The 27,832-nt window shown below is 35.6% G+C and overlaps 2 protein-coding genes and 2 pseudogenes across 4 annotated transcripts; 1 reads left to right on the top strand and 3 right to left on the bottom strand.

Moving 5' to 3' along the window:
- The first annotated feature begins 246 nt into the window (after window positions 1-246).
- Window positions 247-986, top strand: LOC147794911 (uncharacterized; annotated as a pseudogene).
- Window positions 987-10,279: 9,293 nt separating this feature from the next.
- Window positions 10,280-14,241, bottom strand: LOC111808669 (putative calcium-binding protein CML44 pseudogene; annotated as a pseudogene). 2 transcript variants are annotated; one of them, XR_002817107.2, is made up of 2 exons: window positions 13,047-14,241; window positions 10,280-11,521 (listed from the first exon to the last, which is right to left on the bottom strand). The product of XR_002817107.2 is annotated as a putative calcium-binding protein CML44 pseudogene, transcript variant X1 (transcript). The 2 variants fall into 2 exon arrangements; XR_015420256.1 differs by having other exon boundaries at window positions 10,280-10,667.
- A 1,176-nt stretch (window positions 14,242-15,417) lies between these two features.
- USP (UDP-sugar pyrophosphorylase) lies at window positions 15,418-22,323 on the bottom strand. Its single transcript, XM_023686620.2, has 17 exons — window positions 22,007-22,323; window positions 21,799-21,903; window positions 21,143-21,259; window positions 20,392-20,532; window positions 20,187-20,283; window positions 19,449-19,576; window positions 19,291-19,362; window positions 18,752-18,816; window positions 18,328-18,388; window positions 18,126-18,243; window positions 17,700-17,824; window positions 17,243-17,319; window positions 17,013-17,118; window positions 16,786-16,845; window positions 16,421-16,501; window positions 15,890-16,129; window positions 15,418-15,764 (listed from the first exon to the last, which is right to left on the bottom strand). Exons 1-17 carry the CDS (start codon window positions 22,121-22,123, stop codon window positions 15,630-15,632), a joined length of 1,845 nt encoding a protein of 614 aa, XP_023542388.2. The 5' UTR covers window positions 22,124-22,323; the 3' UTR covers window positions 15,418-15,629.
- Window positions 22,324-23,772: 1,449 nt separating this feature from the next.
- Window positions 23,773-27,228, bottom strand: LOC111776224 (protein kinase STUNTED). The gene is made up of 10 exons (XM_023655659.2): window positions 26,853-27,228; window positions 26,642-26,739; window positions 26,260-26,503; window positions 25,600-26,178; window positions 25,270-25,518; window positions 25,023-25,183; window positions 24,856-24,932; window positions 24,631-24,778; window positions 24,396-24,545; window positions 23,773-24,299 (listed from the first exon to the last, which is right to left on the bottom strand). Exons 1-10 carry the CDS (start codon window positions 27,025-27,027, stop codon window positions 24,057-24,059), a joined length of 2,124 nt encoding a protein of 707 aa, XP_023511427.2. The 5' UTR covers window positions 27,028-27,228; the 3' UTR covers window positions 23,773-24,056.
- Between the last annotated feature and the right edge of the window lie 604 nt (window positions 27,229-27,832).

Below are 27,832 nucleotides of genomic sequence, written 5' to 3'. Positions count from 1 at the left end.
TCGTGAGGCTGAAAACGATACGTAATGGACAAAAACGGACAACATCTATTAACGGTGAACTTACTACCAGTGAAGCAAACAACAAAACGGACAACATTTCTCCTCCCGAATGATCAACCAAAGCTTTCATTTGAGCGGCAAACCAAATTCAAAACACTTGCCGACAAGTAAAAGAAAAAAGAGAAGAAAGAAGAAAGAACATTAAAGAAAATAAAGCTTCCACTTCTCCAACAACTTTCCCTTTATATGTTCAAACATTCATCCTTCCCATTTTTGTGCAATTTGAAGACAACCCACAAATCAAAATGGGATGTTGCATTAGCAAATGCAAACCCAAGACCATCAAACGACAACCTCGTTTTGATCTCAACAACCTTGTCCGACACAAGCTCGCTGTCATTCCTCAACCGCCTCCATTAACATCAGCAGCACCTCCTCCTCTCTCTCTTAATAACAAAATCTCTCCTTATCCTCCTTCCCCTTCTTCCATCTCTTCTTCAACTACAACAATCCCCTCTTTCTCACCTTCAGCTTCACGTTCCCTAATTTTCTCCGATGACTACTTGGGGTCGTCTTATAAGCATAACTCTCCCCTCCTTCGGGTCAATTCCCTTAAACCTAACCCCTTTTCGTCGCCCATGAAGCCCGTTTCCCCGGTGATCCGCCACTTTCCACAGCAACCGTCTCCCCAAAGGGTGTCGAGATCAAAAACCCTAAAGAGAGCCCGGCCTTCACCTCCGTCGCCGGTTCGGCAAAAGAGCTTGAGGAAGGAGGAGGACCTCCTTCGCCGTCGCCAAGTAGGCGGTCGAACGGAGAGAAATGCCAAGTGGCTATAACTATCACCACGCCGCCGGTCTTAAAAGCCAATCAGTATATTGAATAATGGGTTGATTTCTCAATCTCCCTTTCTCTCCATCTATTTTTTTTTCTCAATCTTCCGTTTTCACACATTTATCGTCTCTAATGGATAATATACAATTATCGTATCTGAGTTCATACTTATAATATTTTTATTCAGGAGCCGTCATAATTGATCACAAAAAAAAATAGCTCATTTTAGTACTTACCCATGTAAGATTAGTAGAGCTATCAATTTCACACATAAAAAGTTGTTATTTGAATAATAATAATAATAAGGAATTAATATTATAAAAAAAAAAATAGTCGAAATGGAATAGAAAAATAAAAGTAAATGTCATAAGTGGACTACCGACAGTGAAAAAATTCCCGCCATTCATGGGATGGGAATATTCTGTACGGACAATATCTTTATTGGAAAATAAAATAAACACAAATCATTCGAAAATGATTTAACCAATCACTTTCGTCAGAACGGCAGCCGTCACGTGGGATTGTCCGTATTCAACCCAAACCCAAATTTTCTTGGTTTTTATTTTTATAAATAAATAAATAAATTTGACCTGAATTCAAAAAAGAAACAAGCTAGCCCCATAATCAACGATTGTTTGACGGTTGAACACTTTATTTATTTATTTCTTTTAATTGCAAATATTAAATTTTTATTTATTTAGTCTGGTTTAATTTTAAAATTCAAGTTAAAAATATCACCATTCGGCCCAACCCAAAATAAGCCAAGGGTCCAATGGAACCTCTAACTTGGGCCCAGGCCCATTTTCTATATGAGCTTCAGGACCCAAAAGTGCCTGGCGTTATCCAAGCCCAATAAGCCATCAAGAACCGAACCGAACCGTTGCCTGTTTAATTAATTATATATATTTTTATAACTAGACATTAATATCGTCCCTAACTTCAAAAATCATAAATAATTAAATGAGGGATTAATTAATAACTTTCCATTAAATCCAACCGTTACAGTTAATCTAGTTGAGATTGCATGAAGCAATTTAATATTTTAATAGAAAATAAAAAAATAAAAAGGCAGCCGCTTGTTGACGTCATTAATATGACGTCACCACCACCTTGTCCATTTATTCATTCTTTTTGTTTTTCTTTATTTATTCAAAACCCTTTTTTTATTTTTTAAAAAATATATAAAATAAAACCATATATTTCTTAAATCAGAGATGAATTTAATTGATATAATAATAGGTTATAAATGATAAATTTAATTAAAAAAAAAAAAGGTAACTCTTATGAATTTTTTAATTTATCAGATTTTGTTAAAAAGGTAACTTAAATTTAATCTTAGATTACAAGACTAAAAATACTTAATTTAATAATAACTAAAGCATTAATAAAATGGATAAGAGGAAGTTAGTTGGGTAGCGGGGCCCACACAATAATGGAATGGAAAGAACACAACCGACCAAAACAACGTTGTCGTTTGCCTTTTTCTTATTCTTTTCCACTTTTCCACTCTCTCCATTTAATTTAATTATTCTACAATTTTGCAAATAAAGTACAAATGGGACGTACCATTAGACGGTGGATTTACGAATTATTGAATCGAGCTTCATTTGAACTAGTTTAGACATATTGTCAATAAATTTATAAGTCGTCCTTATTAACTCGATAGATAGATCAATCATAATTAAAGGATTTGTAACAACCATCACACATGGTACGAATAGGTTTCATAAATAAAAATAAAAATAAAAAAACAAAGAGTGGAATTTAATGATTATTACGTTGTTTTGTGATGTTTGTAGGATATTTGTTTTGTCACCATTTTTTTATGGTTCCTGTTGAATAATAAAAAATTTAGCTCTTTAATTCACCATTTTTATATAATAATGAACGATATATATTATGTAATTTTTTTTATATATATATAAGATAAATAGAACAATCGTGTAGCTATCGGAATAATAAAAATAGATCAAACTCGAGGATTTTGATTATAAAATAATATTAATATTTAGAAAGTATACATTGAGGTCAAAAAAATGTTACGTATGAAAAAGTAAGAGTGGGTGGGACAATCTATCACATACTCTTATCTCAGAGTCATGACTTGTTCGATTAATTTGAGGTGGGTCCCACGAATAAAATGAATATCTTTGATCTTTACCGATTAATTTGAGCTATTAAAATGGATTAATCCAAGAGAAGAAAGAGAATGTTGCGTGACAGTTGTTCAATTAAATTTATGCAAAGATATCTTATTTCCATCTAAATGTGAACGGATTGCTGAATTCGTATTCAATATTACAGAATCTTTTACGACGACAAAAATTTAATGCTAAATCCGTATATCTATTTTTCTATTTTTCCAAATTAGATTCACAATAATAATGGTAATAATATAATTTTAATTCACAACAAAAATGGGTGTCAGACGCCGGCGAGGACCTTCTTCTCCGGCGGATCTGCGGAGTCTCTGTTTTCGATTCATTTGAACAACGGCTAATACCAACCGGAATCAGACAGTTCTTTGATTAAAAAAACACGACCAAGAGAATTTCGGAACCACATAGAAATAAGAACAAAACACAAAACACAAGTGGATTACAAACTCCTCTGTTTTATGATAGAGAAAAACAGAGGAGGACACAGAGGCTCACTCAGAAAAAAAGAAAAGCATGAACAATAAGAAGATTATGATAAAAATCCGAATACAAACGTGTAAGTGTCAAGATTTTTACTGGTCATCGGTAATGGGTTTGGGGCGGTTGTGGGTTTCCGGCGGGCGACGGAACAGCGATTTGAGGAAGTTCTTAATGCAGTGGTACATCATCGTCTTCACTAACTTCCTCTTCTTCGGAATTACAGATTTCCCTTTTCCGACGCCGACTCTGTACCCGTGAGAATTGGTCAACGTCCCCGTCGACGTCACCGCCGTCTCTGGGATGAACGGAAGCACAGATTTCGCTTTTCCGTCGCCGGCTTTGTTTCCGATTACAGGCCTGGTCGACATCACCGCCGTCTCTGGGTTCGCCGGAATCAACGGAAGCACAGATTTCGGGGGATCGATTGGAGCAAGGTGGTGGGCATTGAGGGAGGGCGGGTGGTGGGGGGTCGGATGTGGGTCGGGTATGACCCGATTGTGGTCCGGCGAGACTCTGAATCGCATAGCTTGTGGGTATTCTGGGAGTGTCGTTTGTAATTGCATATTTTGCATAATTTATTTCTAAACATTTTAAAACCCATTTTCGGGTAAATTTGATGTGGAAAATACTGTTGCTGCCTTCCTCGAACCTTCTCTCAATCTCCTCATATTTTGATGGATTTTTTTTTTTTTTTTTAATTTCTTTTTAATAATTTAATGATTACGTGGACCGTCCCCACCCCAGATGATTTGAATGACAATGGGATTTCATCGTGTGCATAAGAGTGTACCACCAAAAGGAACATGAATGAAAATGAGGTACCTAATAAATCCGGGCCAACTCTAATGACTAAATGCTTATTGATCATTAATTAAAATAACACCTCGATATTTTACTACACTAAAAAGTAGAGAAAAAAAAATAATACTTTTTATAACCACCCAAGCTCACCGTTAACATATATTGATTTATTACCACATCTAATATTAATTTATTATTTAATAACACACGAAATAATTTTTACATTTACCCCATTTTATAAAATTATAATTTTTTTTTTTAATGACCGTGGTAATTTTATTATTTTAATTGTACTATTGAAGTTTAAAATATATATATATAATTATGATTAATTACTAAAGAAAGGAAGTTTGGAGGGGAATGATTAAAACAATATTAAATTATTGAATCTTAAAAATGGAAACAAAAATCTTCAGTCACATCAACTGCAACATACTTTTCTGATGTGGAAAAGTGTTTTTTATTTTATTAATTTAGGAAATATTAATTTGTTGAATTATAAAAAAAATTATGCTTCATGTAAACTAAAAACTTAAAGAATTAAAAGAAAAAGAAAGAAAAATGATTCGAAGAAGCAGCGAACCCGACAATTGACTCCTAACATCGTTCTTGGACGGCGTCGGTCCCTTTCTGAGGATTTTATACCCTTTTTCAAGTTGAACGGGAAGTGGCCCTGCTGCTCGGTTTTGCTTGGAGGATGGAAGGTCCTACCATTCCTGTTTAATTTTACAAAAGCCAAACCGAGGCTACCGAAATACAGTAGTACAAATTTAGACTATTTGAAATACACGAAATGAATAATTTAAAAAACCCACGTATATCTCCGCCTCGACCACTACATCAGGCTCCACTAACCACGTACATACTAAGAAAGCAACTTGCTGGTAGTTCATAGTTTGTTACTAAGTTTTGCTATTTTATTTTGGGAATTCGTTCTAGAGGCTCTTTCTAGGTTACATTCTAGATTTACTCATACTACCTAAGCTCCACTTAGGGTATTTCAGTGGAAGCTAGTTCAAGTTCTTGGTTCTTGGTCCCTATCTAAACTTCTAGCCCTCGAAATTTGTTTTGAGTTTTTTGGTCTCCTAGTTAGTCGTTGTTGCTAGTTCTCGACCTAAATCGTAGTCACTCAAGGCACGACCCTAATACCAATCTCGTAAGATTCATGCATTCTAAGATTTGACCAACTCTCAAGAGTACTGTTGTGGACCTTTGCTACTCATGACAGTTTTATTAAAAGGAAACTAACTGACAAACTTCCTAATAATCCTCACAGAGTACAATCATACAAACAAAACATTATACGTCAATTCTATAGTTATCCAGACGCCCAGACACCCCAGACGCCCATCCCCATAATGAACGATTCTTTGACGGTTGAACACTTTATTTATTTATTTATTTTAATTGCAAATATTAAATTTTTATTTATTTAGTCTGGTTTAATTTTAAAATTCAGTTAAAAATATCACCATTCGGCCCAACCCAAAATAAGCCAAGGGTCCAATGGACCCTCTAACTTGGGCCCAGGCCCATCTTCTATATGAGCTTCAGGAAGCAACAGTGCCGGACGTTATCCAAGCCCAATAAGCCATCAAGAACCGAACCGAACCGAACCGTTACCTGTTTAATTAATTATATATTTTTTAATAATAATAATCATAATATTTAATTTACTTTTCTCTTTTCGAGTTCAAAATTAACTTCAAAATAAAAATATAACAGTTTATCGGTTAAATCTATTTGAGATTATCCGAAGCTATTTATTTTTTTAATAGAAAATTAAAATAACCCAGCCGCTTGTTGACGTCATGTAGTCTGACGTCACCCTCAACATTCGGAATAATTAAAAATTTGAGCAGCTTCAGTACTACGGCGATATTCCCCAACCTTATTTATTTATTCATTTCTTTTTTCTTTTTGGAGTTTTCTTTTTTTTTTTAATTTTTAAAAAATATATAAAATAAAAACATGCATTTCTTAAATCAGAAATGAATTTAATTGATATAATAATTAATAATAATTTTTACAAGACTAAAAATACTTAATTAATTGAGCATAAGTTATAATTAATAATAACATTAATAAAATGGATAAGAGGAAGTTGGGTCGGGTAGCGGGGCCCACACAATAATGGTATGGAAAGAACACAACCGACCAAAACAACTTTGTCGTTGCTTTTTCTTATTCTTTTATGTATCGAGTCAAATAAAAGATAAATGGGTCGTATCATTTGATGGTGGATCTGCTGAATTGAGCTGCATTTGAACTAGCCTAGACATATTGCTAACAAATTTAAAAGTCATTCCTATTGACTCGATAGACAGATCAATCATAACCAGAGGATTTGTAACAACTATCCCACGTCGTATTTCAATTTGAAAAGAAACGAACAGGTTTCATAAATCAGCCATTTGAATACAATAGAAAAAAAAAAAAACATAGTGGAATTTAGTAATTATTGTGTTGTTTTGTGATGTTTGTAGGGCATTGGTCTCGTTAGAAGTGTGTAATATGAACGTTTGTCGTACTACCTTCTAATCCTACAAAAAAAGCTTTTGTGTCTATCTTCTTTTGCACCATTTTTTTTTAATGTTTCGTATTGAATAATAAAAAAATTTAGTTCGTTTATTTCACCATTATTATATAATAATGAACCACCTATTATGTAATTTTTTTTTATATATAAGATAAATAGAGCGATCGTGTAGCTATCGGAATAGTAAAAATAGGTAAAATTCGAGGATTTTGGTTATAAAAAAATATTAATATTTAGAAAGTATATCACGTAAATGAAAAGGCGTATATTATTTGAGGTAAAAAAAATAGAGTTGGTGGGATAAGCTATTACATACATCTTTTATCTCGAGTCATGTCTTGTTCGTTAAGATTAAAAAAAAAAAAATGCACAATTTCATTTTTTTTCTTTATATTTCCCTCGTGTTATTTCCTTTCTGACGTGTATTCAGGTTTATTTTATTAGAGATGTGCACGAGCGAAGACGAAGAAGGCCTCTGCAAAGTTTTTTAATTATTTTTGTGGAGATGGCAACGAAGATTACATTGTTTAATATAATCTTTATTTAAAAATTGAAAAAAAATTGTAATAAATTAATATATTGCATATACTATCCATTTCTAAAAATTTAAATTTTAATATTGTAATGTAGTGTTTAATAATTTAAAAAAATTTACAACTAAAACTAACTCATTTGCTTTATTTAATATAGCTAAAAAAACATATATATATTGAAAATATGTTTATATAATCTCGTTTCTGGCCTCATTTATCTAACGGGAAAAAAATGTTCCCTACTCTCCTTCTCGTTCGGGGTGAGTCCTCGCGGGTAAAATAGACATCTTTAATTATCACTAATTAATTTGAGCTACTAACTTTATTTTATAGATGAACGAGAGCATTAACGTCATTTATGTATAGTATTTATATTAAGTGGGGCGGGGATGAAGACGGAGAATATAATCTTGTCTCTAGTTCCATTTATTTAGGAAAAAAATGTTTCCCACTCCCTCTGGTTCGAGTTGGGACCCACAGATAAAGTGAAAATCTCTAGTCTTCACTGATTAATTTGAGGTACTAAATTTATTATAGGAACGAGAGCAAATCAAAATTAAGGAACTTCAAACTTTATAAAATTTAAAATTAGATTAATTAGATTTAAAAAATTTGAGAGGTGAATTAATGAAATAATGGAAAAAGAGGGGTGCGTGACAGCGGATTGTTAAATTAAATTTCTAATCATTATTATATTTAATGGAATCTTTTAATTTAATGACAAATCCATATATCTATTTTCACAATAATTATAGTAATAACATAATTTTAATTCAGAAGGAGTAGGGGTGTCAGGCGCCGGCGAGAAGGTTCTTCTCCGGCGGATCGGCGGAGTCTCTGTTTTCGATTCAATTGAACAACGGCCAATACCAACCGGAATCAGGGAGTTCTTTTATTGAAAAACACGACCAAGAGAATTTCGAAACGACATAGAAATAAGAACAAAACAAGAGTGGATTACACTATATGTTCGTAATATTTGAACAACAAGCCAAGATTATAAAATCCTCTGTTTTATGATAGAGAAAGCAGAGGAGGACACACTGACCCACCTAGAAAAAAAAAAAAAAAAAAAAAAAACATGAACAATAAGAAGATTATGATAAAAATCCGACATTTTTACTAGTCATGGATAATGGGTTTGGGGCGGAGGCGGTGGGTTTTCGGCGAGCGGCGGAAGAGCGTTTTGAGGAAGTCCTTAATGCAGTGGTACATCATCGTCTTCACTAACTTCCTCTTCTTCGGAATTACAGATTTCACTTTTCCGACGCCGACTCTGTACCCGAGAGAATTGGTCGACGTCACCGCCGTCTCTGGGGTCGCCGGGATCAACGGAAGCACAGATTGCGCCTTTCCGTCGCCGACCTGATATGGGATTGCAGGCCTGGTCGACACCACCGCCGTCTCTGGGTTCGCCGGAATGAACGGAAGCACAGATTGCGCTTTTCTGTCGCCGACCTGATACGGGATTGCAGGCTTGGTCAACGTTGAAATTTCTGATTTCGCCGGATCGATTGGAGCAAGGTGGTTGGCATTGACGGAGGGCAGGTAGTGGGCGGTCGGGTTTTGCTCGGGTAGCACCCGATTGTCGTCCGGCGAGACTCTGAATCGCATAGCTTGAGGGTATTTTGGGACTGTTGTTGTAGCTGAGTTTAATTCAAATAAACACTTCCTTTTTATAATGCGTTTTTCGTCGCTGTTCATCATACGTTTTCACACCACCATATTTATTTATTTATTTTCTTTTCACCAAATTATGGGTTTTTGTCCCAATAAAAAAATACATTAAAAAAAAAAAAAAAAAAAAAAACTTGATATTTACTTATAAACTCATAATTATCTTAATTAGCTAAGGTGAGAATATTACTTTCATTAATATTGAGTATTAAATAGCTAAATTGATAAAAGGGAACAACCCCTCTTCTTTATAGTCGTGAAGGGCCTCTTTGAAAAGTCTGAACCGAGGTGAAAGGACGAACGCCTAACAAAAGGCCTATATATGATATAATAAGAAATAAAGTATGAAAATGATATTGTGTATATAACGATTAAGAATACTGGACCATTAGATATCGAATTCATATTCTAAATATTTCATTTAAGAATTTTAATTAAAACACATAAAAGACCGAACAAAATCTATCTACGAAGCTTCCAGCAGCTTTCCACTGTTTTTCAGACTCTTAATTTTTTTTTTTTCTGAATAGAAAACAAATAATAAGTAGAAATAATGGAAACGTAATGCACATTTTGCATAAATTTGAATTGCATTTCTATTTCTAACATACCCAAAATCCTTTCGCGGTGGAAAATATTGTTGGTGGCTTCCTGGAAGCTTCTAAGTAATTTTGAATCTCCTCATATTTTATGGTATTAATTACATTTCTACTTAAATCTTAATATTCTATTTGGATTTTTTTCTTCTCCTTTTTAATAATTTAATAATTACATCATTAAATGTGAATGATAATAGGATTGCAATGCATTGACATAGAGCACACGTATTACTTGATTATAAACCTATAATCATCATTCACTAAATTAGTCGATGTAGAACTTTCATCCAACAAAGATAAAACTTTGATAATTTACTATACCGAGAAGTTGAAAGAGAAACGATATTTTTATTTTTCATACATGACCATAAAAAAATGAAGACATAGATAAATTACTTAATAACCCACAATAATTTTTACCACAAACTATATTAGAAATTTTATTAAATTGTATGAATAAAACCCAACCTTTTATTAAATTATAATACTTTTTTTTTTTGTTTTTAATGGTCGTGGTAATTTTATTATTTTATTTTTATGGTTGGAAGTGAAAAAATTATGATTATGATTAATTAATAAATGAAGCAAGTTTGGAGGGCAATGATTAAACAATATTAAATTATTGAATTTTAAAAAATAGAAACAAAAATCTTCAGCCACTATTAATATTAATTAATATTATTATTGTTATTGTTATTGAATATTATTCTCATCAAGCTATTTAGGAAATATTAATTTCTTCAATTATACAAAATTATGGGATAAAATAAAACATTAAGAAGTAAAAGAAAAAAAAAAAACATAAAATGGAAAATGACATCATCTGCATTTGTCTCAAGGATTTTAATACCCTTCTGCAAGTTGAACTGTAAGTGGCCTGCTGGTCGGTTTTGGATGGAGGATGGAAGGTTCCATTCTTTTTTTTTTTTTCTAAATAGTTTAGGGTTTTTTAGTAGACGAACACGACTCTCCACAATTGTATGATATTTGTCCACTTTGAGTACAAGCTCTCATGGCTTTACTTTGGACTTCCCCAGAAGGCCTCAACCTAATGGAAAGAGTATTCTTTGTTTATAAACTCATGACCATTCCCTAAATTAACCGATGTGGGACACTTTCATCCAACAAAAACTAGTTCAAATTCTTGATTCTTGATCCTATCGACCAACTCTAAGGTACAACTGTGGACCTCTGTCGCCTCGTGACAAGTTCACTAAAGAAAAGCTAACTTGCAAACTTCATAAATAGCTCCACATTATACAATCATATATCATAAGTCTGTTCTATATTTATTCAGACCCCTGACAATCGAGTCAGGTTTACGATTAAGACTAGTTGGCGAATCTCTAATCATCCCCATATAACCGCTACAATCACATACATATACAATAGAAACATACATAGGCGACCTAAACATGGATACCTAGTCATAATTTCATATTCATACCGGTCATAGTTTAGTTCATACTTTTCTTAGAAAACATACATAATAATGTTCAACATATATCGTCTTAGCTCATCCCATGCCCAAATCGTGATAATAAGTTTCTTATAACATTATCATACTAAATAATGTTCAACATATATCAGCGCTCTAACAATTTATTTCTCGGAAAACATGTATCATATAACTTCAACATGCTTTTTCATGGATCGGATCAACTTAGTTTAGGCTCAAATTTCTATTACATGCTTATATCATGCTTTCATACAAACTACGAACCTAACTAAATCCAAAGTTATGAGTGGGGAGTAACTAGGAGAGGAAAGTGAAGCAGCAATTCTCAAATCATTGCCTGATAGTTCTAGCAATGTGAAATCGGTCTTCAAATATGGAAGCGATGCACTCAATAACGACACTGTTATTACAGCTTTGAGATGCAAGCAGTTAAGAGTTGAAATCTGAAACAAAGGGAAATGGAGATGCTGAATCCTCGTTTACAAAAGAAAAGGGTATAATCCAAGAAAAGGGAAATGGAGATGCTGAATCCTCGTTTACAGAAGGAAAGGGTATAATCCAAGAAAAGGGAAGTTCGTAAAGGGGCAATGTTTTCAGAAGGAAACAAATGTTGTAAGGTGCTTCATTTGCCAAAATGAAGGGCACTTCAAGAGAAACTGCCCATAGAGAACAAAAATTCCCTACAAAAGAGAATTAAGAACAACAAAGGAACATGGGAAAGGAGATGTCTCTATTAGGGAGGATGGAATCGAGTTACCTTTCATATGGGGAGAAAGCTACTGAGCAGGATACTGGAAAGAGGGAAGACTTCGGTCTTGGACTCGGTGTACCCTTTCATATGACATCCTCTAAAGACATTTCATGGGATGGTGGATAAGTGTTCGTGGGAGACAATCATGAGTGTAAAGTGATTGGAACAGACTCAGTGGTATTTAGAACTCCAAGACAATAGAGACATACTACGTAACAGCCCAAACCCACCGCTAGCAAATATTGTCCGTTTTGGCTCATTACGTATCGCCGTCAGTCTCATGGTTTTAAAACGTGTCTACTAGGGAGAGATTTCCAAATTCTGGCGATGAATGCTTCGTCCTCTCTCCAACCAATGTAGATGTTAGACATGTTCCAAGGTTAAGAAGAAATTAGATTTTAATGGGAATGCTTGATGGTCAAGGTTGTTCCTTCTCTGGCAGTAAAGGAAGTTTCAAACTAGATAAGGGAGGGAGGACTCCGTTCAATGGAAAAAATAAGAATGGGTGTACCATCATTAAGAACATTTCTTTTCCAGCACACTATTGTGTTGCACAAAAGAATGAAGTTAATGAAATAGATTTTTGGCATAGAAGACTCTCACATCAGTGAAAAAGGTCTACAAGAACTTGAGAAACAGGGGTTGGTTAAGTCTTAAGGCTCTAGGAGCCTTAATTTCTGTGAACATTGTGTCTTTGGACAGTCTAAAGGCTCAAATTCTCAAATTTGTGTCCAGCAAAGGTACCTTCATGGAGAGGTTCAAGTTACTTTCGTTCTTTAATTGATTACTACTCTAGGCAGGTCTAGACATTCAAGCTTAAGACTAAAAATCAAACAATCAAGAAATTTAGAACCTGGAAGATTAATTCTTAAGGACCGAAAGGAATTAGAAATTTTGGGGCATCAGTTTAAATAGACTTAGTGTTGAAAATGGCTCTCGACTACTGATAGTTGAAAATGAGAGCGGTAGCCGCAGCATATTCTACCGATTAGGCATAGTTGCGGCTACATCTTAGATGCATTTTGAATGTTTTTCAACTTCGGTGGGTTTTTGTCTTGATCTTAAACCCTAAACAAGATATTAACATCCAAAAGATTAATAGCAACTTGAAGGACTAAACGAATCCGTTCAAGACTAAGCACAAAACAGTTTCAAATGCAAAAAACAGAAAATCTACGAATTAGATTAGGGTTCGATTGGATTTAGAGTAACTTTACCCAAGAAATCCTCGCGAAATAGTGTTGTTCGACCTCGAATAGGCTCCAATCCGTAGATCAAAGGTCCAAACGTCGTGGATATTGTTTTGTCGGAACAATACCTCGCCGGAAATGCAAAAGAGAAGCGGATTGGTCAGATCTGGAAGGCAGCAAACGAGGTGGATGACGCGATAGTTGTTGCTCGAAGGGCGGCTGGGAGCGACGGCGCACAAACTGACAACGAGGGAGAAGGGAGACGGCGACGACTGGGCATTGACCGAAGAAGAAGAAGAAGAATCGTGTGGCGCGAGCGTGGAGCTTACGGTTTTCTTATCCTCATTTTATCCCAACAACACCATTTCCAAACTCTCAACTCCAAATTCAAACTCAAATTTCTCTCAAATTAAACTCTAATTTGAGTTTGATTAAGTTAAATTAATTCCATAATCAAATAATTAGCAATTTCAGATCGAATTATACTTTGAAATTGAATACGTTAGTCATTACTTATAACTGCGGGACGTTATCATTGAGGAGAAATGCTGAGTGAATCAAGTAGGTGGAAGTTGCACTAAAAATTTCAAAGTGAATCAAGAACTTGTCAACGACATCATGTTCTTAAACTCCTCGAAATCGAGCATCCCATCCAAATTGGTATCATAAGCTCGGATCATACTTTTACAATCAATGTTTACATCCCAAAGCTCTAGTCTTGACAACACAAGTTGGAGCTCCTCACAAGAAATGAACCCATCATCATTCATATCGAACACTTTAAACGCCATATATACAATGTCGATATCTTCCTCTCTTGCGTTGACATCGCTCACACCTCCCTTGCACTCGCCTTTGTTTTGCTTTGATATCGATTCATAAAAGAACAAGAACTCGTTGAAGTCGAGGCTTGGTTTCTCTAGAAATGAGTACAAGTCCTCCATGGTTAGCTCGACGCCGATCGTGTCGAGGAGACAGATGAGCTCGTGTAGACAAATGAGGCCATCGCGGTTCTTGTCGAGCTTGTTGAAGATGCGGAGCAAGTCGTTAATGGTAATAATAGGAGACATGTTTTATGGTTGTTTGGGTTAGAACAGCAGATTTTATAGAGAAGTTTGAAATAAAACCAAGGGAGGAAATGGAAGGGCGTTGGCGCCAGGAAATTCTTAACTCTATTGGGAGTGAATGGACAGAATATTGGACATTGGATCCGAACTATTCTTAATTTTCTCGAACGTCGTCCAACGTGCTGGCAGGGCTGGAAATTTTGGTTATGGCCTTGAACAACCTGCATTTTGGTGCCTACCAAGAAGTTGCCATTTTCATTCTCACAATTGAACTACTTTTCACCCTATCAAAGCTTTTATCTCCATGAGCACTTCTGAAACCAACGTCTTCCCACAAGTTTCCTAAAGTCAATGGAGTATATTTGTCCGTTATAGAGGAGTTTCCACATTCTTATAAAAAATGTTTCGTTCTCCTCTCTAATCGATGTGTGATCTCATAATCCACCCCCCGAAGCTCAGCGTCCTCACTGGCACTCGTTCCCCTCTCCAACCGATGTGAGATCTCACAATCCACCCTCCTTCAGGAGGACTCATTCCCCTCTCCAACCGATGTGAGATCTCACAATCCACCCTCCTTCAGGAGGACTCGTTCCCCTCTCCAACCGATGTGAGATCTCACAATCCACCCTCCTTCAGGGCTCAGCATCCTCACTGGTACTTGTTCCTCTCCAATCAATGTGGGATCTCACAATCCACCCTCTTCAAGGCTCAATATTTTCGCAAGCATCTCCTTCAGGGCCCAACATCCTCACTGGTACTTGTTCCTCTCCTCTCCAATCAATGTGGGATCTCACAATCCACCATCCACCCTCTTCAAGGCTCAATATTTTCGCTAGCACACCACTCGATGTCTGGCTCTGATACCATTTGTAACAGTCTAAGCCTACCGCTAGTAGATATTGTCCTCTTTGAACTTTTCCTTTCGAGTTTCCTCTCAAGGTGTTCTGTCAATGGCTTCCGGTGGTATTCACGTTTGGCATATACCTGCTCTAACCGAGATTTTTGGAAATGATTCTATACTACAATTCGGCAGAGGAACTTTGGAGCACCCTTGTGGTAATGCACCAGGTGCCGTAGCTAACCTAATAGCCCTAGAAGCATGTGTACACGCTCGTAATGAGGAACGTGATCTTTAGAAAGAGGTTTCCACACCCTTATAAAAAATGTTTTGTTCACCTCTCCAACCGACGTGGGGATCTCACGCATGATGTGGTGGAAATTCTCACGGTGGCTAGGAGAATGAGTGCAGGTCAAAATTGGAAAAAATGGACCTGTTTTTTGAGGAGACGCACCACTTTCTAGAAATGAAAGGTCTAAGGCAAGGAGAAGCATCATAGGAATTTCATTCTCCATCTCAAAATATTATTGCACAACAAAATCATTCAAGGTGAACTTGGAATACATATTTATTATAGAACAAAAATGTTACAAATTTTATTTTCCTAGGGGAAGGAAAAAACTTATTTTGCAGAGAAAAATGGTTCAACAAACCCCATGAATTCATCAACTTCACCTTCAAAGCATTTCCAGCTGAAGTTGAGGGCTAATTTCTTTCTTCCTGCTCGATTTTGTTGATTCTGAACCCTCTTATTCTTATTTCCTCTGGCACTGAAGTGTCTTTATAATCCACGGGTTCAAGAGCCCAACCCTTGTTTTGCACTGAACCACTCACTTTTACCTGCCAACACGAGTACCCAATGGCTCATGTTTTAAGATTGTAGGCGCCAGAGAAAAATTCTATACTTAGGATGAATTCGTGATGACTTAAAATGTCGAATTTAATAACGATTGAAGTCGGCATACCTCAGCATCTTCAACTGCATTCACAATAAGAGTTCCATCCAAGGAGAGGTCTTGAAGATAAACATTACGCCCCTTGATGACCATAGTGGAACGCTGAGAAATGGAGCATTTTCCACTAACTTTGCTTTTTATATCTGAAAAGGTCAATGCCCATTTCGGTTTCCATGTGATGCGAGGCCAGACTTCAACCTCTTGTGCATTGAACGCCTGTTTGACTGGATCGGCTACTTGAACTCCGGCCTGGTAAGATGGAATAGAAAGCTTAAAATCTACCAAGGAGCAAGTTACATGCATTATCTTTCTTTATAGCTACCAACGATAACTAATTGCTTATGTGACATCAGTTGAAACATTTTCATGCACGAATGTGAGTTTTTATTAGAGAGTGAGAAGAGATATGTAAAACACAGCAGACAAATGGACTTCGTTTTTATTAGGACTCAAAAGCTTATTACTTTTGAAAAAAAAAAAAAAAAGATTCCTACTCTTCAGAGTTCCTCATTTTGGATAGAGAGAGTTATCGTATGATACCTTTCTGAGAACAAGAGAATTTGCACGATATATGGCCATCTCGCCCGAAGTGGCACTGTGATATGGGTTTCCCTTCGGTACCTAAACAAAATAAAGTCCACAATTCTGAGTGGTAAGAAAACCAAACACGAAAAATATATCAAGATATTCAAAGTTCAAAATCATAGGGGGGAAATAATCTGGACTTGAAGAGAAGATATAGATAATAGTGACACAAATTCGGGGTAGAATATCTTGAGATTGCAAAATCAAGAAGAAAAATGAGAGGGGGAAACACATCTAGAGCTGTTATAAATGTTTTAACGATATCTAAAATTTTAGAACAATTTGTTTGATGTAAATTAGACTATGAGTTTCAATTTTACCTTAGCAGCATCTTCGGGGTTATTCTTCACCGGTGCATAAGCAAGCCAGGTATCCATCACCTGAAAAAGAGGAACATAGAAAGTTTAGATACAAAAATAAGAATTTAATGAGGATTATAAGACAGTTCTACCAGACTCAAAAAAATAAAAATAAAAGAATCAGATAGTTGCTTTTTAGCTTTTTCGAAAATCGGCATAACTTCCCAGCCTGGGAGAAGAAAAGTTACCGTAAATCCAACCCTAGCTGAGGGAGGTAATGTTTTCGGATAATCTTGCATCATACATTCCAATCTGGTTGAAGACTTGAAAGAAGTCTTGCTAGCATCTTTATATCTGCAAAATTGTTTAAGATGAAGGAATTCCTTAGAAGCTACCATAGTGTTCAGTTTTCAGTTTCACACTAAAAGAAATACAAACTCTATATCAGAACTCCAAAAAATAAGGGCAAGAAAAATACTTGGGATTGACAAACTCCTTTATAGCACCTCCTGTTTGGCTCAGCTCGTCAATATAGGGCCCAAGTTCTAAAATTAGCTGCAAAAAATATTTTGAAGTGCAAATCACGCATAAGACCAGAGAATAAACCAATCCACCATATAACAAGAGAACATAAAATCCACAGAACAACGATCTCCTCGCATTTCTAATCATGTGACAGACATGTTGAAAGCATTTTTGATAGTACTAAGAGTCAAAGCAGTTGAGAGAGAAGTACAAATCCAGGAAAAGTCAACAAGTTACCTGTCTCTCCCAACTCCCAGCCCACCACCCAATGACTACTTCGCCCCTTACATTTACCCATGTACTTTCTAGATTCCCACCAACTAAGTTATTTACAATAACTGTTCATATTTACACCTCACTACTTACATGTTAAGGGAAGAAGAAATGCTGGGTATTTGAGAGAAAATTACTTGGTTTATATTTCCTGGAAAAGGAGAGAAGCCAGTCTCATTGTTGACATCGCCATCAGGAAATCCAGTTGCTCTAAGCAGTGGGTCAAGCTGATTATATTCCACATTGATTACCATAGACCTCCCTGATAAAGAACAAAAATACAGCTTCATATAGGATTTTTTTGAAGTCAAGGCCGTAAAAGTTGAGATTCCTCGCTATCTCATAGTTACACTAACAGCAGCTTAAAACTGTGATTATCCACATTAGACAAAAATTTACAGATTTAAGGTCCACCAGTAAGTAAGAGAAAAATATCGGCATGGATTCCTATTTTTACATGTAGCCTGACATTAAACAATAAATATTTTAAAATATGCAGAGGAATAGTAGTTTCCTATTTCTAAGCATGAGGAATTGAAATTAATTAGGCTTGTTGGTAGTACCATCAGCATGAGTAAGACGAGTAATTCCACCAATGGCTTCTTTTGCTTTGCGTGGAACAGCAAGAGAATTAACATGGTAATCTCTTGTAGCACTAACACCCAAAGAAGCTGGAATTGCCTGCATGATGCAAGTAAAAGGGAATGAATTATAATAGGTACAAGTTGAAAGATATCCAAAAGACTTGGATGGTCAAGGAAAAACCTTGAATAGAAGCCCATTTGTATCTTGGAAAAAGAGAACCCATCTTAAACCAGCATCGAGCCTAAGGAAATCAATCCAGCAATAAAACAATGCAATGTACAAGAAGGGTTAATAAAAGAAAATGCCATCCAACATGAATCAATCCTAAAAGAAAATACTTCATCAACTGTTAACGTAAGAAACATAACATAATTCGTGTTACAGAACTTGATGCCCTAATAGGCTCAAATTCAAAAACAAAATTCTTCACAATATAAAGCATACCAATCAGTCCAAAGTTTTTCTTTTTAATTGGAACCCATCAGCCTAAAAGATTCTAGCTTAATGACACATGAAATGACCATTAATAATACTAAGAACAAAGGTCCAAAGTACAGTTGAGTGCAAGGTCATGAGAAGTATAAGTTAAGACCATGTGACTTACCAATTTTTGAGAAGGCCACTAGAGTAGAGAAGTGCATGAACATCCCCATGGCCATGAGGCTTGGTCTATGAAATGAGAAAGGTTTAAGAGTGAACATATATTATATTATTTATAATAAAAAGGCTCGATGCGTAAGTAAAATGGCAATAAAACATTGTCCGTATGAGTGTAGCTTTTCTATGTTGAGTATTTACCCCACGATATAATTAAAACCTAAATGTTCCGACCCAAATTAAAAAGTCATCAAATATTATCATAAGGCACCTCACATCTTATCTCACCCCTAATAAAAAAGAAAGAGAGAGAGAAAAAAACTCACTTGACAAAGTATTATTATAAGATACTTTAAAGTTTAGATATCATGTCACCATTTCATTCTTCAATTTCAACAACAATATTGCGAAGGGAGTTGGTTGAGAATTTTAAAACATTGGGGATAAAATTGGAAAAACAGTATATACTTCAAGGATGAAATGATATATTTAGCATAAGCCCCCTAGACGGAAAAGAGAGGCAAGGAAGAGAAAGAGCACGCATACCTGAATCCTATACTTGTTATGTGGATCAACGGCAAGCCTGGCATCATTATCATCCAAACAGGCAACTTTTTCCTAAGATAAAAAAAATAGTTCAGAGTTTTAGAACTGTTATTTTAGAACTGAAATAAACTACTCTAATGAACCATACAAAATCTTACCTGTTTTAAAAGTTTAACTTGTGTGGGTTTCATTCCAAAATAAGAATTTGATTCCAACAGCTCTAATGTACGTGTATGAGTATCATCTGATGTCATTATAACAAAAGGAATCTCTGCTTGACTTCCACCTACAAAGTTAAAAAGAAAAAAGTCACTTCCCATGCACGAAAAAAATGCCAACTGGCTGCTTCAGTGAGACAACAAATTTATGGTAAATCTATCAAAGCTGCAATATTCTGAATTCTGACAAGCTTCCTAAACCCAATTAACTAAAGAGACTAAAATTGACAAGGCATATGAATATCCCTAGTCCAGGGTTCAAACAGAAAACATACCCAAGCTTTCTAAACGTTCAGTTCCAAGTAGCAAGAACCACCATCCAAGTCAAAATGACAATACAGTCCTAAAAAATATATTGATTTGTGCTTAAGATCCAGAGTGTCTTGTTTTTCCATTAATTAATATAATTGCTCTATTTTAGGGGCCACTTTCCAGTTATGCTTGAGCCACAGCATCAAGCTCAATATGGATGGCCGCTGTTCAGAAATGAGGTTGGGATCTGAGAACAGGACTCGATAACGTTATCATCCTATTCATAATGCCTTTCAAATATGTTAACACGTTGCATGTGATAAGTTCCCCGGGGACTGAAGACTTAAGAATCTGTTCATAAACAAAAAAATTTCAAGATAAAACTTTACCAATATCGATATGGCCCATATATTACTAAGGACAAACCTGCAAGTTTATTGCTAGCTTCTTGAAGAGCCAAAACGTATTCAATGTAACTCTGTAAGAAACATGTTCCTGTAGTAGTTTCTGCTGGAAGAGCCACCTGAAAGATGAGTGTAATTGTTAAAAATATTATAACAATGGAAATATGAAAAAATATATGTTACAAATTGTTAGCTGTAACACTTCCAAGTGAGGTTAGATGAATCACCTTAATTCCATTATATCCTAGCCGCTCCCCAAGCCCACCAGCAACAAGAACGAATGCAGCCTTCCGGACTTCCTTTACACCTCTTTCCTCAAAGCTGATAAAGCTATCATCACCGAAAGTCAAAACTTCACCAGTAGGAACCTACAGAGCCGTCACCCAGGGATCAACCAAAATTAAATTTCATCGACTACAGTACAATACGAAACACATCACTTGAAGGATGATGAAAGTTGAGGATATCTTGCCATAAGAAAGAAAAAATTACTATACAGTAACTTAAGATTCTGCACTTCAGTTACTATTAAGTAATTGATCTTTTTATACGTAAACTAACTTCACGATGAAGAACATTATATATAAAGTGTTTCCTAGTGTTCAATAAATCATTTAAATGCACACCTCAAAGTGATCTATATTCTTTATGATACTGTTCGAATGCTAGCAAGTATCATGGGGGAATTTTTTTATAGTTCTCTGACTTTTGTGGGCTCTGGTCTTGTTCATTTCATTTTTTCAGTGAAATTAGTTTCTCAACCCAGAAAAAGCGTACAATAGATAGAGATTCTATTGTTGCAGTACAATTTAAATCTTAATATCCATCTACCATCACCTCCTAATAAAAATAAGAAAATTTTCCGGCTAAACCAACAACTACCACAATGTGCTAATTACATAACATCCATTACCAAATTGCAGCAGTATGGAGAGACCATTTTTCAACATCGGTACGAGCTACGAGTTTTTTACTTACGGAGGGAATGAAGCCATCAAATGGGTTCTTTCCTGCTTTAGAGTCCGCTAAGAGTCCTCTGGCAGTCTGGATATAGGAGGCCAAACCCCCAGGATAGCTAGAATTAAGCCGAGCAACCTGCAATGGAATTTCCAATTAAATGGCATACTGGGCTGTCTTTTATCATACCACCGAAGAAGCAGTAGCACAAAGATGAGAAAATAAAAGCAAATTTTGAAACACAGACGTAATTTGCAAAAAGTAAATTTCAAAGAAATTGAATACATCTTTCAGGTTAAAAAGCTCGAGAATCTCATTATTTACACTTCAATTACTTCCTTTAGCAAATCAACAATGATTTGTTTCCTTCACCCAAAAGCAACGAGAAATTTCTGTTCATATTCACTGTTTCTCGTTTTCCTTTTTCTGAAGAATTCACGGCTGGATCAATATAACATTTTATCCAAACCCAACTAGAAACAAGCTTTTCAGATCTTAATAAACAGTTCACTCAGATTTAGAAGCATTGTCCATCAATCCAAATAAAATTCCACAACCATACATCAGGTTTTCATAAATAAAGCAATTAATCAGAGAGAAAGAAAGAACCAATTGCCCCCAAAACACGACAAGTTATAAAGAAGAAGAAAATCAAAAGTAAAAAAAAAAAAAAAGACCTGGTCGAAGAAAGCCTTCTTTTCGTTATCATCAACGCCAGGCTCGGGCCAGTGCTCAAAAAGATGAGTCTGTCCCATTTCCAACAATATCTTCACCAAATCAACCTATATTCCATCACCACCAAACAAAATTACACCAAAATCCAAACCACTCATTACAATAACAAAATCCAACATCAACACAAAAAAAAAAAACGTCATATTATACCTGTTCAGCCGACAGAAGGTGAAGATTCTTCTTCAGATTCGGAACAGAGGAAGCGAAATCGGCATTGATACCAAGCTGAGAAAGCTTCAGAGCAGTGGAATCGACAGAGGATGCCATCGGTACACCCCGATGAACAGAGATTGGAGGGTGAGAATTGAGATTGAAGCGATTTGAATCAAGCAGAATGAGGAGAGAATTGAAGAGATATGGTAGCGAATTACATAAATAGAAAAGAAACAGAACAGATGGTAAGGCTTTGTGGATCTGGAAATTCTGCTCCGGTCGCGGTGAGCGGACGCTACGCTACTTTTCGGTTGTCAATCGGTCAGTTGTTTAATGGGTCCCCGGCTTGGATCCTCGCTGGCAACGTCAAAATAATTAATAAATAATTTGTGTTTTTTTTTAAATATATTTATTTTAATAATATTTTCATTTTTCAGTGATAAAAGTTAAAAAGGAAAAAATAAATTATTCGATAAAAGTTGAAACTGACAGTACCTTTTTTTTCTATTTAAAAAATAAAAATATATAAAGTTAAAAGCGAAATCCTTTGTAGATGCCGGAATATTCTTTTTACCGTTTTTTCATTTTTTATTTTTACCTCCGGTAAATTAATAAAAATATTTCTAACTTCCAACCTTATTTCAAAAATATTTTTAATTATAAAAAAATATATTTACTATTACTAAAATTATTAATATTTTATTTTTAAAATATTTAAAATATTCTAAAACTCCTTGAATTTTTTAATTTAGGTTTATATATTAACCTGGATAATTTTTAAATTTTTTTAAAAATATTAAAAATTAATGATATATAAGACTACTGTTAAGCCAGTAATATTTTAAATATAGTATTAATGGTAAGAATATTTATGATTTTTTCCATCTAGAGGTATTAATGAAATTTTTTGAATTTCAAATTATCATTATTTATAAAGGGTAATAAATTGCAACAAAAATATTATATTTTATAACACATTAAAAGCATAGGATTAATTATTAAAGTCAAAAAACCATTAAAGCCCAACATCCTCATGCTATGAAGATCAAACCTTAGTCTATGTGCTGACTGGACACTGACATTTCAACTTAATTATGTAACATTTTTGTTAGGTTTATTCACGTTGTCGTTTTCTTGTCTGCCTAGTTCCACCTTCCTTCCTAAATATACTTATTTAATTCCTATTTTTTGTATTTTAAAATTTTATTTTCTTTTGAATTTTTAAATCTCTCGATCATGAATATATATTTTAATTAATTGAGTTATGCTTAAATTGACGAGTTTAAACTTAATATAAATATATTTTTAAATAATAATTATTTGAAAATTTACGGAGAAAAATAAAATATTTGCCATAAATTGTTTGGTCAACTATAACAATTTAAAAAAAAGAATTAAGCACATAGTAATTGCATCGTAACAAGTGTCACGATCCTACCTTATTAGCTCCCATCCCGATTCGATAATGGATGTCTACGTATATATTTTATACATTTTTACACTTTTTAGACTTGTTCTATACTTCCTAGTATAAAAGTCAAACTAACTCTAAACATTCTAAGACGAAAGAAAAATGCTTCTTGAGAACTCGTTTCATGCCAGCATATTCTTGCTGGGACGGAGCCGTATGAGGCGAGAGTCTCACGCACCGTTCTTTTGAGAAGAGTGTGATACTACCACCTATCAGCCCCAACGAGCAATCCACAGAGCTGCACTTCATCGTACGGGGGCAAAGAGAAGAACTTTGACTCAAATTTATACGCTTTTTCGATGAATTTTAAAAATATATTCACATTTTCAGGAAAGTTTTGTACAAAGAAAGATTACAAGCAAAACTGCTCTGCTCTTATTAGCAAATGGTTGGCTATGCAGAGCACTGAACTCATGTTTCACTCTTATGAACCCTTTTGTAGGGATAAAATGGAAGGGAAAAGAACTAAAAAATAAGCCTAAAATGGAGGGAGGAGGAGGGTAACCCCATAAACAACCAAAGAATATACGAAAAAGCCACACGACTTGAACGCACTCGTCGAGCTAGTCGATGTTGTTAGTCGAACCCTGATGAACGGCTCCACCTGCCTTGCAAATAGTCCTCCATTGAGATACTCTGCTCGATGCTGCTCAGGGAGAGCGAGTCGTCATCGACGTCGAGCAATGCAACATTGAGATGTGATTGAATATCGGATCGAGGACATACTTCATCGTCTAGAGCGTTGCAATCCTCTACAGCATTGATCTGTTGCCTTGCCCACTTGGTTACGTCTATGTCGCCTTGGAGAAGTTTTAGAACCTGAAATTTCGAGACGTGAGAACGAATCGACGACCTGTTTCTCAGATTTGGGCAAGAATTTAGTATCATCTATGAACAATGAGAGATGTGACTTACATGGCTCATTGGAGGCCTAGCTCGTGGAGTGCGTCTGATACAAAGGCTAGCTGCTAAAACGACACGCTCCATCTCGTCCTTGTTGTAGTTACTTCCCAAGTTAGGATCGAGTAACCGAGACACCTTCCCGTCGATTAAAATTGGCCTTGCCTGGATGATAACATTTCATTTCAGAATGAAATACATTAATAATTCAGAAACAAAACCGAATCCTATGAGTTCTCGAACGACATACCCACATGACTAGGCTTTCTTGTCCTTCCGGATACTCGGTACTTATCGGTTTTCTCCCAGAAAGAAGTTCAAGGAGTACCACACCATAAGCATAGACATCAATCTTGTCACTTACCTTACCGTACATGAAATACTCCGGAGCCAGATAACTGCAACAAACGACATTAACAACATTGTCGAAAACTATAGCAAACCGAAACATTGCATATGGCTTAGAGATACAAACCCGAACGTTCCTGCAACATCAGTACAGGTTACGTGCGATGATTTTGATGCTCGTTTCGCCAGCCCGAAATCTGATAACTGAAGAAAGAAAGAGTACTATGAGGATCTAGAAACTTAGTACATATAGAATCATGTCTACTAGAAAATAGATGCATCTGTTTGTAGCACCTGCGGTTCGAAATTGTCAGATAACAAAACGTTCGACGATTTAACATCCCTATGGATCACGTGCTGAGAGTCGCTGTGAAGATGATCCAACGCCTCGGCTACACCGACGGCTACGTTATATCTTTCGCTCCAGCCAAATGCGTTCGAACTCTTTCCATTCCCTGGTTTATGATGATCAATGAACTTCAAATTCAAGGAAGTTTGATATTTGTTGAAACAAAAAGGCACAATTAGAGGTTGCTAATACCATGAAGGATATCTTGAAGGCATCCTCTTGACAGGAAATCATAAACCAACAGGAATTTACTATCTTCAAAGCAAAATCCCAAGAGAGAAATGATATTCTTGTGGCTTAAGGACGTAATGATCTCGATTTCCACAGAGAACTCGTTTAGAACGTCTTCCGATGGCTTCAAGATCTTGACAGCAACCTCGTTGTCGTCGGGAAGACGACCTCTAAAAACCTGGCTGCTTCCTCCTTTCCCTATCAAGTTTTCTGGAAAAAGAGGCAGTACATTCACAACAAGACTAAATTTACAAAACTTGAAGCATAAGTCATGGAAGAAACAAGACATACGAGGTAAGAAATTCGACGTTGCTGTAACGAGTTCTTGATAACTAAACAATCTACACGACGACGAGTATTTATCATGAAAACCTTCCAATTCTTTCGGTATGGAACTGGGGTTGGGGGAGAGCGAAGAAGTCACCGGTTCAGAACCGACCAGAACCATAGCTTGACCAGATGTATTAGAATTGCAATCCAAAGCAGCAGGGTCTGAAGCAGACCGGTTAGGCAACCTCATTGCCCATTGAACTACAGAGATTTGCTTGGCCAAGGCTTTGTCGGACGAAGCTCGTCGACCGGATTGATCAGCATGGCGAAGAAGAGGCCAACCGGGTTGTACTTCAGGCGATTCCTTGATCAACTTAGTAATTGAACTCGAAGCTACCTCAACGTTTTGAATAGGAACAATGGCAAAAGATTCATCATGTTCATCTCCATCACCAGAAGATATCACTGCAGATTGTACCAAAGAACTCGACTCCGATCCACAAATCGAACAGTTCGGTTTATAAGAACTATCCATTACGCCTTTTGCAAATCCCTGATCCGAATCCTTACCAATTCCCAGATCACTTTCAACTTTATTTCCTATTAGATTTGCAGAAATCAAATTCAACTGAACCACAAAAACACTTCAAATGAAGAACACACAATGAAAATAACACAAACCTTGGCAGTCCCCTGTAGCTACTGCAGCTCGTTCAAATGTCACTTTCCCATTATGAACAGCGAGTACCCAACAATGTTTGGGCAATTTTTTAGCGCAGTACTTGGCAACCGAACTCGATGAACGGATTTTATGGTGTTTTCGAGCAGTCCCAACAATTAAATTAGATGCAGAATACGATTTTGCTTCACGAACTAAGATTTTTCTAGCCGATGCTCCCCTGCAGATTTTGAGCTTCAAATCCACCTGCAACATTTGGGCCAAAATCGTCTAGTTTACAAGAATTTTCGATAATCATCACACAGATTAACAGATTTCAATCTTCATCCAGAAAAAAAAAATGATCAAAACGAAGAAATCGGAAGCAATCGGAAGAAGATTAACCTGTTTCAAGTTACAGAAACCTTCATAAACAGCAAGAACAGAGTCGAACGTTTTCACAAGAGAAAGAAGCGAAGATTTCCCATCGCGATTAACGATTTCTACAGAACCCATTTCACAAAATCAGTAAATCTCACTAAAACATTGAACAAAACTCCGAAATCGCACTAACCCACATCAAGAATTAAAACCTAAAACACAAAAATCAACTCACCATCGTTGCCAAGAACATGAAGAGCGATCACAAGGTCACCCGGTTGAGCGACCTTAACCAAAGCCCAAGTTAACAGCTCTCTACTATGGGAGTCTAATTTCATGCCCACAAGCACAGAACGGCCGGAATCAACTTGCAGTGGCTCGCCGGCGACCCCATTTTGGAGCAATCTCATCTTGTAGGTCGAAATCAAGCCACGATTCTGTAAATTTGTGGGTCAAGTTCCGCCGTGTTCGTGTATTTCGCCGGTGGGCTAGGATCATTCCGTGTTGATTTTAATTTATATGATCAATAGCATCGGGAAAGAAAGCGGGAGAGAGACAGGTTCGGAGTACAGCGTGCGTCCGTTTGTTCGCTTTTCAAGTTCGCAAACCAGCCGGGAAAGTGACTTAAAAAACAAATTAAATAATAAATTTAAAAGTTCGAATGCAAGTGAGAAATATTCGGCTGCATCCGCTCCCATTTTAATAAAAGTTTTAACTAATTATAAAAAATGTGAATTATTTATATAAGTTTAGTCTTAGATAATAATAATAATAATTTTTATGCAAAAATTATATTTTAATTTGGTTATTAGTTTTCAACCCTATCAAATTTTTGTTTTTATAGTTATTAAAATTATGTTTATAGTTTTTTTTAAATATAATAATTTAACCGGTCGAAATAGAAATAAATGCGTAGAATTTGAGAAAAATTAAATATTTTTTATTACATAATTTCCGTAAAAGACAAGAATTTTGAGTATGTCTCATAATAATGAAAATTTGGCAACCATTCTCATACATGATCGAGAAAAGAGTAGCTATGATATCATAATAAATAAATACACTGACGTTTAAGTAATTTTTTAAATAATTTTAAAAAGTGAAAAATTATAATAAAAGTTTTGGAATAATGTAACCTAGTGTTTTATGTCAAATTTTTAATTAAAAATAATATTTTATGTCGGTTGAATTATTTTAACCGACCGCTTTATATTG

Source organism: Cucurbita pepo, chromosome 1 (assembly GCF_057944985.1).
Source record: "Cucurbita pepo subsp. pepo isolate OVF chromosome 1, ASM5794498v1, whole genome shotgun sequence".
Classification (NCBI taxonomy): Eukaryota; Viridiplantae; Streptophyta; class Magnoliopsida; order Cucurbitales; family Cucurbitaceae; genus Cucurbita; species Cucurbita pepo.
Note: the sequence above shows the minus strand (reverse complement) of the source record. Positions and strands in the feature narration are given on the sequence as shown.

Coding starts and splice junctions, on each gene's coding strand:
- USP (XM_023686620.2), bottom strand. CDS start 22,123: ATGGCATCCTCTGTCGATTCCACTGCTCTGAAGCTTTCTCAGCTTGGT. Junction 18,817..19,290: donor ATAACAAGTATAGGATTCAG/GTATGCGTGCTC, acceptor CTCATTTCATAG/ACCAAGCCTCATGGCCATGG. Junction 18,389..18,751: donor AGTGGCCTTCTCAAAAATTG/GTAAGTCACATG, acceptor TGATTTCCTTAG/GCTCGATGCTGGTTTAAGAT.
- LOC111776224 (XM_023655659.2), bottom strand. CDS start 27,027: ATGAGATTGCTCCAAAATGGGGTCGCCGGCGAGCCACTGCAAGTTGAT. Junction 26,504..26,641: donor GTTTCTGTAACTTGAAACAG/GTTAATCTTCTT, acceptor CAAATGTTGCAG/GTGGATTTGAAGCTCAAAAT. Junction 24,779..24,855: donor GATGTTGCAGGAACGTTCGG/GTTTGTATCTCT, acceptor CGTTTGTTGCAG/TTATCTGGCTCCGGAGTATT.